Source organism: Rhagoletis pomonella, unplaced genomic scaffold (genome assembly GCF_013731165.1).
Source record: "Rhagoletis pomonella isolate Grant_MI unplaced genomic scaffold, Rhpom_1.0 Rhpom_scaffold_00004, whole genome shotgun sequence".
Lineage (NCBI taxonomy): Eukaryota > Metazoa > Arthropoda > Insecta > Diptera > Tephritidae > Rhagoletis > Rhagoletis pomonella.
Genome location: NW_023458558.1, coordinates 66,245,983 through 66,262,194, shown reverse-complemented (window position 1 = coordinate 66,262,194; position 16,212 = coordinate 66,245,983). Strand labels below are relative to the sequence as shown.

Here is a 16,212-nt window from a genome sequence, read left to right as displayed (position 1 = left end):
CCGTGTCTAGCCATCTCATCGGTTATTTCGTTCCCTTCTATACTGATATTTCCAGAAACTCATCAAAGAGAGGTTTTGACGTGACCCAATGAGACCAGCGTTGCACGACCTTTCCGAGCTGTTTCGTATTTAATAACCTCGAGCCTAATGGTTTCAATACCGCTGGGCTGTCGACGAATATAGTGACGTTCCCTAGTAGAGACTTACTATCCCGTATGAGACAAGCCGCCTTCTCTATGCCAAAGATCTTCGCCTGAGCCACAGTTATCAGGCAGGCAGATGCGAGTCGGCCCCTTTTCCCACCTTTGAGCTATCCGTGTAGATGGAAATATCAATCTTTATTTAGTGGAGGCCACTGTCCTCATCATCTCGAGTTGGAAAGTGTATGGGAATCTTAAAACTAAAGTCTCGGGATGACGTGAGGTAACCCGTGTCGACATCTAAGTCGGTTCAAGATCGCTGCCCGTAGTTGGTTTGCTTCCACAATTTTGACTTCCTCAGCTCAACAGCCCTTTTTTCGGATGCACCTGTTACAAATAATTGTGGTGGCTTCAAGTAAAAGATCATGTGAGGAAATCCACAGCTTTCTCACAAATATTGAACCAAATGCGATAAATATCAAACACTCGATTAAAGTACTTCCTGGAGATGGATTGTAATTATACCGAGCCAATATTTTATATGAATTGGATGGCAAATCTTCGAGTTGCAGACAATTATGCAATTTATCTAATTATCTAATTGAACATCCAGATTATTCCAGAAAACGATTTGTACGGTGATTAATTTTTGAACAAATTCCGCCTGTCCTTGGCAAGTTTGGTTTGTAGACAAACCGGTTTTGGCATTGTGCCGCCTTCAATGCCATTTTTTGTTCTTAACAAAGTATGACGGGATTTCGTTGCAAAAAAAAAAAAAACAAATAATTATCCTGTCGGCGTCAGAACATAGTGATATCGCGGAAACCGTGCGGTTGACGAACTGGCCAGAGGCGAAACACTTGAGGAATTGTCGCCAAGAAGAGAGATGGTGAAAGTTCTCTTGACTACTTGCGTCGAGGTCCGGAGGTGGACCGGGCGCTCTAGGGATCCTTAGGCCCGCGGAGCCTGATTTCTCAATTCTTGTGGGTATACTGAAAGGTCATTGTCCTATGGGTGTTCATGCAGTGAGATTAAATATCTTACCGGACCCTGTATGGAGGACGACAAGGTGGAATCATCTCAGCATTTTCCCCTAGATGAAGAGCTTTTGCTGGATTGCTACTAAGGTACTTGGGTTCAAACTTTCTGACAAGTCCAGTGGTATCGCAAAGGACCAACGTCCACGGTCTAAGTTTGCCCCTTAACAAGGGGCAGCCACCTAAACCTAACCTAATCTAACCCAACCATTCTCTTTTGGAAAACCAGTCAACTAATAAACGATTTGTAAATTGACTGGGGTGCACATGAATTTAACGTTGGGAACCACTGACTTACCTAGTTCCTTTGTGCCTTCATTTGTGCACTCCAAGCTTTCGGTAGCTTCTTCTTCGGTGAAAAGTACTTTTCGTATTGTTTCATTTTCATGTTTCATTGCATGAGACTCTTGGAATGTCGACCTGCAACAAACAACAACCAAATGCCACCCACCACCCAAGCGACCGGCCGGCGTCTGTAGCCAAATACAATAACTACAAACACTAATATGTACGTTGAAATAAGTTGAGAAAGGCATTGCAATGAGTGGATACTCACAGAAATTTCGCTACGAACACTAACTTTGACATTGTGTAGGGGTTTTTTTTTGGTCGCGCGACCAAGACCAAAATTTTTTGGTGGAAGGGAGACGAAGCGTAACAAGGATACGAGTTTCGCCGGCGAGCAGTGGCCGGTGCCGTTGATGAGTTGCGCAAGGAAAACTTTTTGTATACACTCTCGCAAATGCGCTTGAACGCTTAGTAGACGCTTCATATGTATTTCTTCATGCCATTCTTCGTGGAAGCGTCGCAGCGCTGACGATGGCAAAGGCACACCGGCAACTTAACTTAAGTATATTTGCGGCTGGCAAATAAAATTGGCATTTCCATTCCGATTTCGAGTCTAAATTTTGCGAATTCGAGTAGAAATATTAAATACGCGCGCATACACATTGGCGTACGCTAAGAAAAAAATGCAAATTTAAATTAATACAACAACATTTGTCCACAATTTGTGTGGTCTGTGTGATGCCTTGGTTTTGCTAAATGAAGGCGCTTGCCGAATGCGGTGGTAATAGTGGAAAGGTATTACCCCACCGACATCATTAGCGCCAACAACCTCCAACAGCAACAGCGAACACTGCGGGGGCGGCAGACACTTCGATTCACTTCGATACGATACACCAACTGCAGTTAGTCCAACAACGGCTCCATTTGAATCCGAAATCACTCAAATGTGAATTCAAATGTACGCAAAAGTAAAAAGGAAGACTGGCACACCATGAGTGGCAAATCAGTTTCGCAATACATACACAAACAAAAGGTGATGATGAGAAATTTTTTCATTTCATAAGTACGTAGTACTTACCCACAACGCGCATTGTGCTTTTTCTACACGCAGTGTTAAAGATAATTTAATAAATAGGAAGAATTGCAATTATATAAAAAAAAAAATAATAATTTTAAAAAATTATTTGTTCTTGTATGCGGTAGTGAACATGAAGAAATCCTTATTGTGAACGGCTGCAAGGCTGAAATAAGACAATGAATGTGAATATCGATTATTTCGATTTTTTTTTTGTAACAGAGTGATAATTTTTGCGACAAATGGAAAGTGTGTTTGCCACCCGCTTGAAAGTTTAAATGGTATAAAGCAAAAAAAAACAACGCATAGTAAAAATGGGCGCAAATACATTTGTACATAAATACCTAACATTTTTTTTACAATTAAAATTTTGTTAAAAGAACAGAAACGTGTATGTAAATGTGCGTTCTGGGTAGAGCGCTGAAATCAGGAAGCAGCTACGTAGCTGTAGTAGCGGCAAAGCGCCGCCACGGAAATACTTGCCGGCTGGCACCCCAATAGTATCTATACCTACAAATGGCGGCGCTTCTTCTGTGAGAAAGCCCGTCGAAAAAAGGAAAAAACAAATGTGGAATGAATTTAACGAAAAATACCAAAAATACGAATAATTCGCTCAACTTAAAAAATTCAATTGAAAGTGAAGAAAACAAGTAGTGTGATAATTCAAAGAAACAGGTCTAACAAAAAAGTGTTTAGTTAAATGCAAACAATAGACAACTAAACACTATGCGATTTTTTTAATTTACAGTTTTCTACGAATCCATAAAGTATCTAAATATGTATTTACAACAGTGCATACATAAATTGCAAGTCTCTCATACATACATAGGTACATACATATATCCTTAAAGCATAACCTCAAATGCCCACATATACAAATATACGAGCATGTTTGTAATTTTGTCCTTAGTTGGACCGCATAAGGTTATTTCATTGTTCGGGGAGCATTGCTCGCTTTTGCATAAAATTTTTCTGAAGAACTTTCACCTCATACCTATACACAAATCCTGACGGCAATGAACAGCTCAACCGGCATATGCATAAAAATACTAACAGAAAATTTTACGCACACATACAGCACACAAGTGCACATGCACTCACACACCATTAAATTTACTCTTCTATGCATTTCCACGAAATTCAGTGGGTACATATTTGACGAAGTGCAAAAGTTGAAATGCTCTAGGAAAAGCTCATTTAATTATCCAATATCAACATTCATATGAACATAAATATAACGGTGTTGTAGCCAAGATTGTACCAAATAATTTGCGCCCCTTATGAACAACAATTAAAGTTCCAAAAACAATAATCAACAATAAAAAATGCGCCCCAAAATATGTTTCACTTCCCCAAACATTCCAAGGGTAAAATGACTACCTTCGCGGACATGAATAACTGACAATGAAACGGAAAGTGAGTGTAAGTGGAAGAGAGAGAGAGAGAGGGGGAGAAGGAGTGGGAGAGAGAGGTTAACTGCGAGAGAGCGAGAGTATGAAAGAGAGCAAACGGTAGAGGTAGCGAAAAACGTGAAACAAGGCGAGAATTTGAACTTGATTTTAAGTGTAACACACGAAATGAAACAAACTGAATTTAGCGGCACACTAAGCAAGAATTACTGAATATATCATAAATGCTGAAAGCGCGGCAAAACGTATGCTTTTAGGCGCTAAAAATGACTTTATATGTACATACATATCGTTGCCTTATTACACACAGGCCCTGTTTAATTTCCTTGCCAAATCAAGTATTATACAAAAGTCTGCCGATTACTTACTAAAAACCTATTGGATTTTGAAAATAACTTTTACAATATGAAATTAGTTGCACTCCTCAATAGAAACAGCCTTTAAAGAAAATCGCAGCCAAAGGACTTGATTTTCTATGGAGCTTTTTCATCACTCCGTAAAGAAACAAAAAAGTTAGATAGGGCCTCTCTATATTAAATTAACGATATGTATTTGCCTACATAATACACACTCAAGCGCACTAAGGCTACGAAAATTGCTTACTTCCCTGCTTTACTTTCCATTCTCCATCAATTCGCCTTTTCTTTATTTATTTTTAGGACGGTACCGTTAATATGGATAAAATGACGGTTGCCCAAAAAAATGCATACCTTGAGGCGCACATGGCTGTACAACAGCAAATGGCGCAAGCAGCAATACAATTTAAGCAGCAACAACAACAACAACAGCAACAACAACAAACGTCCACAAATTCTTCACAACAACAGAATTCACCCACAACCAACAATAATAATAATAACAACACTAATTCGTCGCAGCAGCAGCAGCAGCAGCAGCAGCAGCAATTGCAACAGCAACAACAACAGCAACAGCAAGCACATTACGCCAGCACGATTAAGGTTCCACAAATAAGTTCCTCTAGTTCGGGTGGCGCTGAGAGCACTTTCACAGTACCCGACGATGTGGGTATGGGCTTCGAGGGCGGTGTACGCGTACTACAGAGCTTAGGCAGTTGGTCGCCGGATAATGTTACCTATAATATACCTAAACCAAATTTAATACCATTTACCGAACCGTATGTTGAGGGTGGTTCCATGCATCCGGCTAGTCGACTAAAGGCATTGCAACAGGTGCAGCAGGCCTCGTCGGGAGTGCGTAAAACAAATCCATCTAAAAGTGAGTAGGGTCGAAATGTGTTTATTCCTTTTAAACATGTATTTTTTTAAGAAACGGGTAAATTAAAATAATATATATATTCCTGCCTATTCCGCTATCATACGGATGCTGGTCTATAGAAAGAATCTGTGATTTTTCAGTTTAAAGCGTTCAGTCTATGGAAGATTAACTAGAGGCACGCAGCTGACATTTTCACCGAATCGCACGGCCCACAGTGGGAGATCCCCATGAGCTGGTATTCCTTATGGTTATAAATCAAGAAAAATAAGAAAAATGGGCGGGATCAGTTTATTTTACGGCATACCTCCTATATAAACTTAAGCTTAAAAACGCTCTGAAATGCCATAAAAAAGGTCACCAATAAATATTTGGCGTAATCGCGTTATTTTAATGCATATCCTCGAAAAAGCATTAAAAATGGTCATTAAGCTCATTAGTAAAATGAGTATCTACAAAAAGTTTGCAGATAACTGCAGCTGCAATAAATTAGTTATGAATCCTTTTTTAGTATAAAAATAACGAGTGCTATATCACAATACAATTTTTTTGTTAGAATGATATTCGTTTCAAAGCTCTGTCACTTTAAATCGCTGCCCACTACCGCTGTAAACAGACTTGAAATTTTATTTGATGCTCAAAGGGTGTAGTAAGAGTAAAAATATATGTAACTAGTAAATCTGACCACAACAAATATATTATTTTCCGCTCATGGCCCATTGTGCGGCGCCGCAATGTACGTCTACTATCCATTAAAATGGTTCCATACCATAACCTAACTCTGAAGGAACTTAAGGAAACTAATGAAACCCTGCTATAGAGTAAGCTATTGAAGTTAGCATTGTAGATAAAGACAACACCAACAATAACCGACCATTCGACTGCCATTATAAATTCCGTGAAATGCGCATTGAAATTCTTCTGCAGGAAATACGATTGTCCTTTGTGAGTGCAGCTTAGCGACGTCAAACTTTCGTCGAGCTGCCTAATATACATTTTTTTTTATCGCACAGAGGAGCATTCAGACCTTAGCTGCAATACGGTAGTGAAGCGAGTCGATGTTGGCTCCTCTCCAGGATGGAACACACGTCACGTTCTGGGTTCATTACTCCGGGTACACCCGGGTGCCTGAGTCCGTAGAATCGCTCTGTGGTCTTTTCGACCCTCTCTTACAACCGGGGTGTGCTAAGGTTATGTTGTTAAACTATGATTAGTTTCGAATTGTGGCAGTGCGTTCACTAATGGGGATGAACCTGGAGACATGGTGTTGGAGTCGCCTCACCACTACAGTGCGGTCGTTCTTCTAGATACACAGTCTTGGTTAAGAGACTTTACTCAATTCCGACTCTTATGTGAGCGGTGAACGACCCGTGTGAAGCCATGGGCCGTATTACATAGAAAGAGAAAGATTTTTGACGGTGCAACTAAGACTCTGTGTTGCGTGCTTGCTTTAGGACCCAGCACGTAGAAATAAGTTATAATGAAAAGATCGAATGCATGTATTCATACGCATATGAGAAAATCTCATGAGTTGTTAAATTTTTGTTTTGACAAAAACGTCTTTTTGGACGAAAATGGTGGCGCACTTATCTTAAACGTTTTGCGTAAAGATTAAGATTCCCTCGCGAAATTGTATTTAAATGAAAACTTAAAAAAAAAACATATACTAAAAAGAAGTATACATAACAACTCGTGTTCATGTACCCGTAGTTGTGTATGTAATATATACTCCCCGTAGCACCGTATACAGTCAGCTACCAAGTTTACTCGCACGCTTTAACTTAAAAGTCATATAATTTAAAAGTAATTAAATATTGGCGTGGAAGATTTTTACACAGTATTCCCAATACACATACAGTTGCGGTCAAAATAATAGTAGTGCTAGTACCGCACATAGTTTAATATTTGTATTTCTCGTTGTCTTCTTTATGCTGTGTTCGCCTTAAGATACTGTTGTATAGACAGAGTTCAATAAAATAAGTGCCGTTATAACTGTATACGTTAGCAGTTGGTGTCGTAATTTCATTTATTTTCAAATGTGTTGGCTAATGAGTCAGTCAAAATAATAGTAGTGTAAGGAATAAACTGCCAAAAAATTCATATAAAATATTTATTTGTGTCAAAAATTTACAAAAAGATAAGTACTGCATTTTTTGATGTATTTCCATATAATTTTGTGACAATCTGATTGAAAATTTTTCAGCTATGGGACGAGGCAAGCACTGCACCGCTAAACAGCGCAACCTTATCAAAAAACTAATCTCGAAAGGGAAAACTTACAAAGAAGTTGAAGATATTGTGGGCTGTTCACCGACAATGATTTGTAACGCATTAAAATACAAATCCCAACCCGAAACACGTGGACGGCGTCCCGCAATGACTGCTAAATTAATTAAACGTGTGGTTAGGTTTTCAAAAAATAATCCTTTCGCACCTGCTACTAAAATTAAAAATGAGCTAGAGCTGGAGGCAAGCGTGCAAACTATTCGTAGACATTTGCGAGAACATAACTTGGCAGCTCATAGCCCGAGAAAAGTGCCATTACTAACTAAAAGGCATGTGGCACAAAGGCTAAAGTTTGCAAATGAGCACTTCGATTGGCCCACCGAGAAATGGAGAAATATTTTTTGGACAGATGAATCCAAAATCATGCTGTGTGGTGCAAGAGGATCTCGCCAATACGTCAGAAGACCTGCTAACTCCGAGTACAACCCGAAATACACAACCAAAACTATTAAACATGGAGGATCAAGTATTATGATTTGGGCATATTTTTCATTTTATGGTGTTGGACCAATAATAATAAATGGATAAAGGAAACCATGGATCGTACGGTGTATGTTCGGATTATGGAGGAAATCATGCTATCATATGCTCGCGAAGAAATGCCACTGCTTTGGGTGTTCCAACAGGATAACGACCCGAAGCATACAAGCAAGTTGGTGCAGCAGTGGTTTCAGCGAAATAGGGTTAAGGTCATGGAATGGCCTGCACAGTCTCCAGACCTCAACCCAATAGAGAATTTGTGGTGCGATGTGAAGGAGGCAGTTGCTGATGCTCATCCAACAAATAATAATCAGTTTTGGGAAACAGTAGAGCGGGCATGGAAATCGATACCTAAGGAACGATGTGAAAATCTCGTTAATTCGATGCATCGGCGATGTGTTGCGGTTATATCGAACAAAGGATACGCTACTACATACTAATTATTATTATGGCTATTTAAGTACTATTTCTGCTTTAAATTTGATGAAAAGAAAGATTTTTTAAATGTTTTTTATTCAAGAAAATCATACTACTATTTTTTTGACCGCCCATATGCAAAACTTCGTATGAAATTTAATTTTAATAGCGTTATAACGAATTATTTTCCTAAGTCTTCTTCCATGATTTTGTTGTTAACGGTCTTAATTCCTTAAAATAAAAACAACAAAAATATTTAACAAAAAGAAATCCTACTTCTTCTTCATTTCTTTCCCACTGTGTGTGTACTATTTTGACCGCAGCTGTATGTATTAATTTCTTCATTTACATATATAAAAATTTTGGTATGAAGTTCGAGTGTGCCAATAAAAATTGTAAAAATGGAATTTTAGTTTCTCGAAGCATAGTAATCTTTTTACTCAATGTAATTTTTTTTTCATTTGGTGCCAAACTAGATGTATTACAATAGATTCCTTCGTTTTCGTAGGAGGGTAAGGCTTCCTCAAGTGAGCCCCGAATTTACCAAGATTAATATTTTTCAATGATATTCAAATGTGTAAATTTTGTTCCAAAATTCCAATTAGTTTTTTTTTTAATCAAGAATTAAAATATTTTGAAGTGTTTTGGAAAGTGTTATTTTTCTTTGAAAGTAAGTGTCAGAGTGAGAAAATTTTTTTGGGTGCAGATTTAGAAAACACTAAACTATACAATGAAACTATTTGCACAGTGGCTGCGAACGATATTCTGCATTTAGCCATTTTTTTAGTTTGGTGATACACTCTTTAAACTTCACAGATATGTTGTATTTGATGCCAAAGTCTATTGCTTCGAATATGAACATTCTATTTGAAACTTCGCAAAGTAAAAAAAAACACAATTATGATTTTTTCGAGTGACAATGAATAATGAATCTTTGTATAGAAAAAGATAGGAAAATTTCATGATTTTCGATTCGTACGAAAACAAGAATACGCCCCAATAAATTTTTTATTTCCGTTGGAAAAACAGTACCGATTTGTTTTTGTGTGGAGAGTGATTTACTCTAATGTACATAAATATTTAGTTACTCCCACGATTTAATTTAAATAAACACTTAAAATTCTAATTGCAGATCCTAACAACAAAGCTTTTGAATGCACTGTGTGCGGCAAAGGCCTCGCCAGGAAGGATAAGCTGACAATACATATGCGCATTCATACGGGCGAGAAACCATATATTTGTGAAGTATATAAAATAAAGAAACACCTATACATACACATAAACAAAATGAGCAAAATATTAACAAACAAATCATCCCACTTACAGGTGTGCAATAAAGCATTCGCTCGACGCGATAAACTTGTGATTCATATGAATAAATTCAAGCATGTGACGCCAACGAATATAGCGCCCTTGGGCAAGCGTCTCAACAATATGGTGAAAAAGAAAGAGCCCGAACCGGAGGACAATAAGCAAAATCTGGAATTGCAACTGCAACAACAGGCCGTACAAGTGGCCACCCAGAATATTATAGTGCAAACGACCAGCGGCCAGCATAGTACACAAACCACAGCCATACCAGGCATCATCATACCGCATCACCATCAACAGCAGTTGTCATGGACTTGTGAACTATGTGGCCGTATGTTCTCGAGTCGGGACGAGTGGACATTGCATGCCAAAAGCCATCTAGAGGTGGGTTGATTTATGCCGTAAATACATAAGCTATTGCGAAACGAAGAACATTGAGTGAATGCTCTTTTTTTTTTGGTTTTTACTCATATGTAACTATGATTTTGCTTGCAGTATTGACAACAGGAACAGGAAACAATGGAGGAAATAAAAACAACAGCAACAACAGCCAATGCAACAAAGCAGCACAGCTTTCAAACTGAGCCCAATGAAAATGCAATGCAGGCCGAGGCACGTAGAGAGAAAATCATCATACAAAACCAGATGATTATAAGTACACAACAACAGCAGCAGCAGCAACAGCAGCAGCAGCAACAACAGCAGTCGATTATTAGTAAAAAGTTTAAGAAGCTCACACAGTCATCAAATTTATTTTCCACTACAGCAGCTGTTTCAAATACAAACAACAATAACATAGGCGGTAGCAATAATAATAATAACAACAACAACAACAATAGCAACAGCAATCGCACTCAAAATGAAGTAACTAAAATTAGCCAAACATATTTTCTCTATGTGTTTGTATGTAGTACGATGTATCGTTTTCACCCCAGTGATCCCTCAACAGCGGAAACTCTTGTTTCTCAGACAGTAACAAGTCACACTTGCCCTCCCCCTGCCAACTTCCCAACCACCACCACCACCACCACCACCACCTACAGCGCCTTTTCATTATAACTATCTTATCTTTCTATGTATGTATGTATGTATGTATTTTTGTATAACATTAGCTATGCCTGTATGTACATATTTTTCTTCTTCTTCTTCTACTCGAATGTTTACCAAACTTCCAACCTCCTCTCCACCTTGCCCGCTACAACTCCAGTTTAGTCACCACTTTCACTAACAATGATTCGCTTCATTTCCACCAGATTTCCCATTTATTTGCACACTCCCCCACGGCAGCTACATACGTCCAAGCGCAACTAAACGGCATCAATTTTACTGCAGATAACCAAAATGTTGCCGCCAACGTCAACGACGTCAACAACATTACCGCCTCTGCTAATAACAGCACCGTCAACGCCAATATCAACACCATTTCAAATACCAATATCAACTTAAACGCCACCATCGCCAGCCAAACAACAAGCAACACTAACATTGTCGATAGCGGCAACGGTGCGGCTGGTGTACCGGTCGTCACCTACAATGGCAATCAGTATTGTGTAATCACTCGCAATGATGCAGGCGCCGCAGAGAAATCGGAATTGCTACAAATTCATGGCCAATTTACCACCGACAAGGAGGGCAAAACGAATATCATTCTGATGTCGCCGGTGTCGACGATGCCTGTTACGATGCCGATGCAAATGCAGATGCACGTGCCAATGCAAGTGGAGGTTCAAAATCCAAATTGAATACGAAATGGGTGGCACCACAGCCGGCTGTATGCGGTGTAAGGCATTGAGCCGAAATGGCTTAACAGGAATGGAAGTAGTGCATTTGTTGGCGGTAATTGTAGGAAGCCAGAAGGCAGCGTGGAAAAACAGCCAAGGCGGGACAGTCGGGCAGCCTGACAGCCAGGAAGGCAGAGTGATTGTAAACGAGTAATCGAAATCAACAAATCAAATGGTTTTCCAAATTTTTACTTTTTAGCTTAAGTGGAAAGCATTAAATTAGAGTGGAAAGTAGTATAAGAAACAAGTTAAGAGGTGTGTATCGAGCATGTAAATATTATACCCAACGCATACAAGAGCGATATGATTGCATATTTAAACCCAATGGAGGCTATAGGAATGTTGAGCGCCCGAAAACACATAAATGTTGTAAATTATTCACCGCTATTTAAACGATTATATCGAAGATCGATTAACCGGCGATTCAAAGTTAAATTTTTTAAATTTTTTTTTAAGAGTAGATACAGGAATAGATTTAAATCAGTTATCGCCCTAAATATACATTTTATAAAAATATGCGTAAAAAATGGTTTAGAAATTTGGGAAATAGATATTCAGATGTGTTTCGAGTTTTTTTTCTGAAATTTTTTTGGGGATTTTATTTTTATTTGCAGGGTTTTCCTGGACCTTTCAGGGTTCATTCAGGACTTTTCATGTTTTATTTTGGGCTGAATATTCCTGAAAAGCACCGAAATAATAGTCCCTCGAACCGAGAATTAAAAAAAAAACACAAAACCGTCTCTAGAAAACCGAAGATCAACGAATCATCATCACAAATAGAAAAAAGCAGAAATTTCCGTTTATTTTCTGCTTAAAAAATATCAGACCACGTTCCAAAATATACATAGGAATTATATTCGTTATTTCATTCGCGAAATAAAAGAAGTCAGAGTTTTAAAATGGAAAAATGGAAAACATAGGCACATTTTTCGCCATGCGCCATGATTTCAAAATCTATACTTTATATTATTTTTTATATTGAAGTGATAAATACCAATATAAATCTGTTATGAAAACAGTTTGCACTCAAAATTGTTCCTCCAATAGGTGTACAAAGTTCCTTTTCCTGCATCCGATTAACACCCAAAAAAAGCGAACACTCCACGGAAATCAGTGGCAATCTGCCTAGTGTTTTTCAGCCAAGAAAAAAACCTCCGACACTGGGTCTAACGTCCTCACCCGCAGTGAAATATATTGAACAAAAGCCAGCCGGCTGGAAATTTGTTAGTTTCTAGTATCAAGTAAAAACTTTCGTGTGAGTCCAAGTTGTCCATCCTCAGCTGCCGAGTAGACTGGATTTTCTCAAGCTATATGCATATGTATGTATATTAGGAAGCGAATATTTTTTCTGATAACCATGTAGAGTTTGTAACAGGGATCTGTTTTCTTTCTTTGTATGAACATTGTCTGGCCTCAGCTTCAGCCGAATCTGCGTACTCACTATTAGTGATTGCTAATGAGCTGGCTATACAGATAACACTTTGAAAATATTACAAGCTTAACGAGAATCGGGTGGAAAACTTGACATGCAAAGACCCAAAAACCTACTCCTCATTATTATTCAATTGGAAGCAGTGAAATAGGTTTCTGAAGTATTGTTATGAGAAGAATTTTACCATGATCAGCAAGGACCTTGAAACTAGTTCTTTTTGCCGTCTCACCTAATCTATCCTAAACAAACATAACCTAGTCAAATTACTCGCGTCTTTAAAATATCTTTAAAAAACTACTTAACTTTTGGTCGTTTCGAGTTTGAAAGATATTTTATATCTTGTAGTGCTTATCATAACTTTGCGACACTCATTGACAAGATTTCACTATTTATTTTATTATTATTTAAATTATTTGTTTATAATAATATTAATAAAGCGCAAGTTTAGGGTAGCTGGGACTTTCCTTTAATTTTTGGCAATGATTTTTTTTTTTGCTCAAGGTGTTGCTAATTTTTTCCATATAAAAAAATCGTCGAACATACTTCGTATGGAAAAAAATGACTGACATCGTTAACAAAAAAATATCCAAAAATCAACGGTAAGTCTCAACTTTATTGTACTAAAATTTAATGGGCTACAAAGCTACGTGCTCAAAATCTTTCTAAGAAATCTAATTAAAATGGTCGACATTTTTACGAAAGTTTTTTCGATTTTTTTGTTTAGTTTTGTACAAACACTGAAACTTGAATTTTAACGGTTTTGTTGAAAAATAAACTATACTTTTATAAAAAGTAGTTAAAATTAAAAAATTATAAAATAAATAGTCGCATCTTGTCAATGTGTGACTGTCATATAGTTATTATAAGCACTATATGTATGTATATTTGTATAACTATCACAATTAACATAAAAAGCGTTGGGTATAAATTAAGTGTGTATATGAGTCGGAAGAAAATAATATGTTAAGAAATTGCTATTGTATTAAGAAATCCGAAAACATAGTTCAAAACCAAAAACAAAAAGATATACACAGCCAGCAATTATGCACCACAAAATCTCTCTATGGCTAATTTCATTATCTGCAACTTCATATGTATGTATATGCAGTAGCCTCTACAAAGATAATCTTGGTAAGTTTGAAAGTATTAAGGTTTATTTAAACAAGGTTCGCAAGATGAGGCTGTCACCATCTTAAAAAAAAAAATAAAAAAAAATTTAAATTTTTAAAACAAATTTTACCAAAAAAACTGAAATCAAAGAAAATTAAAACCACCTTAAATGAAAAAAAAAATTTGAAACCCCAAAGGCATAAAGTTGCAATAGACACACATTTAAATTTGACAATTTAAATTAACTAGTTAAGATTTATTTATTTAGGTATTTGAAAAGATTTTGCGATAAAAAATTACTATGAATGAACATTGTAAATACTTAACGTAATTAATTAGAGATATAAAAAATTAAGAAAGAACGTTTGCAAAACATAAATATGTAGAATAAAAAGTCCAGCAAAAAAGAAAAGACCGATCCTCAAAATAGTATGTGTTTGTAGTAGCACCCACAAATTTTTAAATAAGCGCTTTTAAAAAATAACTTAAAAATGCAATTTGTAAATGATTTTATAGAAAGGAGAAAATATTCGACTTTAAAAAATAATATAAAAATTTCTCATAAATAATCGTCATAAATCAAAAGAGGAGAACTGTGTTTGTGTATGAGTAGAATTAAGCAAAAATTTTAATTACATATCTGGTATAAAATTCTCTGTGTACAGAGTAAAAAAAAAATGTATGTAATATGATTTATATAAAGGCAATGAATAAGTGTAAGCATAAAATGTGAATTAATGTTTTTAATTAATTAAGATAAAGCTGCAATACATTTTCTTTAGAGAAGAACCACATACATATATGCATAGGCCAATGTTATGTTAATATTATTTTTATTTTCAATCGCCTTAAGAGTTCTATATACGGAAAGTTTTTCGAAGCCATTCGGTTATTTAAAGATTCTAACTAATTTTCTATAAAAATTTCACATTTTTCGAACTTGTTTATAGTGACGAGCCCAGTGTGCGATTTTGATCAAACTAAACCTACTACCATTATATACTGTTCGCCACTCGATGATATCGTCTAGTATTTCGTTGGAAGGTAGCAGTATCTGCGACCGGTCAACAACTGTGTTAGGTAGTAATTTACCTTACCATACTTTGGGTCCATCTACCTAGAAATATTTGGAATAGGGGAGTATAATGTCCACCTTTCTCTGATGAGACTTTCTAACGCGTCTTACATTTTCGCAGAGATCTGTTGTTCTCCTGCCCGATAATCGCCCTGGAATCAATGTCTGGTGGTCTCTTGCGAAGGAAGACTTCCTGAAAGAATTTATCTAAAACGTAGCCACCCAGACTGTTGGGAAAGCGAACAGTAGAGCCAGAGCTGAAGCGACTACTTTTGCTAGTGTTACTACTAATGCGAGCCCACCAACATTTCGAAGCAAACTTTAAAACGCCCGGACAATCCTGATACTTTTTTTTTGTCTCATGGGGTAAATATATGTACACCTGCAGGCAATTCATCTTAGAGTTTTTATAAACAAAACAATTACTTAAGGGGCCATTTTTTGGGTGTGTATTTTTTCATTCATTACACAGTATTCATAGTATTTATTAACTTTGTTTATCCGATAGTGATACCGTGTGTGGAGTAAACTTTGACCGAATTCGAAAGTTTACTACTTACTATTAGCAAATACTACTTGCTGCTGCACGTCTGAACTATACAATCGGCAAAATGGAGAACGCTTTCGGGCAGGGCTTTTTAGCAAAAAATTTTTGGAAGCTGTTGAATCCAGCTCTCAAGAGAAACCACAAGAAACATTTTCCACTATTTCTGTCGCTCTGAAAAAGTACTTTGTCGTTGCTGTAATTATTTTTTGTTTATCTAAATCAAAAAATTTAGCTGGGACCACGTTGACACTTATTACTTTCGATGATAGATGAAAGTCAACTTAGAAGACTCAAAATGATTACATTAATATTGTTTTCTCTAGATTTTTAATATATTTTTCATAGACTTGAAAACCTCAATCATATTTTAACCAATTTTCAAGTTCAAGGTATCATTTCTTTGAAAAACATTAGGTCACATCATAATTATTCATGAACTGAACTTAATGTATTTATATTTTTTAAAACCCGAAAACCCTTTCTTGAAAGACTTTCATTTCAGAAATGTTATTGAAAATATATTTTCTCTCACTTTTCACACATATGTACATATTGGTGAAACATTAGCCTATTCACAACCCACGACTTTTA

General features: G+C 36.8%; 2 protein-coding genes across 5 annotated transcripts in view; both read left to right on the top strand.

Annotated features, from left to right (window-relative positions):
* LOC118738002 (transcription factor SPT20 homolog) overlaps positions 1–10,264 on the top strand; it is a 27,380-nt gene extending 17,116 nt beyond the window's left edge. Inside the window, exons 1-5 of one of the 4 annotated variants that reach the window (XM_036468859.1) lie at positions 1,210–2,498; positions 4,609–5,185; positions 9,498–9,610; positions 9,692–10,060; positions 10,172–10,264. In XM_036468859.1, the coding sequence (XP_036324752.1) occupies positions 2,457–2,498; positions 4,609–5,185; positions 9,498–9,610; positions 9,692–10,060; positions 10,172–10,177 (1,107 nt within the window). In that variant the 5' untranslated portion in view covers positions 1,210–2,456 and the 3' untranslated portion in view covers positions 10,178–10,264. The other 3 variants (XM_036468861.1, XM_036468862.1, XM_036468858.1) reach the window with 3 other exon arrangements.
* Positions 10,265–10,499: 235 nt separating this feature from the next.
* Positions 10,500–12,677, top strand: LOC118738003. Its single transcript, XM_036468863.1, has 2 exons — positions 10,500–10,540; positions 10,884–12,677. Exons 1-2 carry the CDS (start codon positions 10,536–10,538, stop codon positions 11,416–11,418), a joined length of 540 nt encoding a protein of 179 aa, XP_036324756.1. The 5' UTR covers positions 10,500–10,535; the 3' UTR covers positions 11,419–12,677.
* The last annotated feature ends 3,535 nt before the right edge of the window (positions 12,678–16,212 follow it).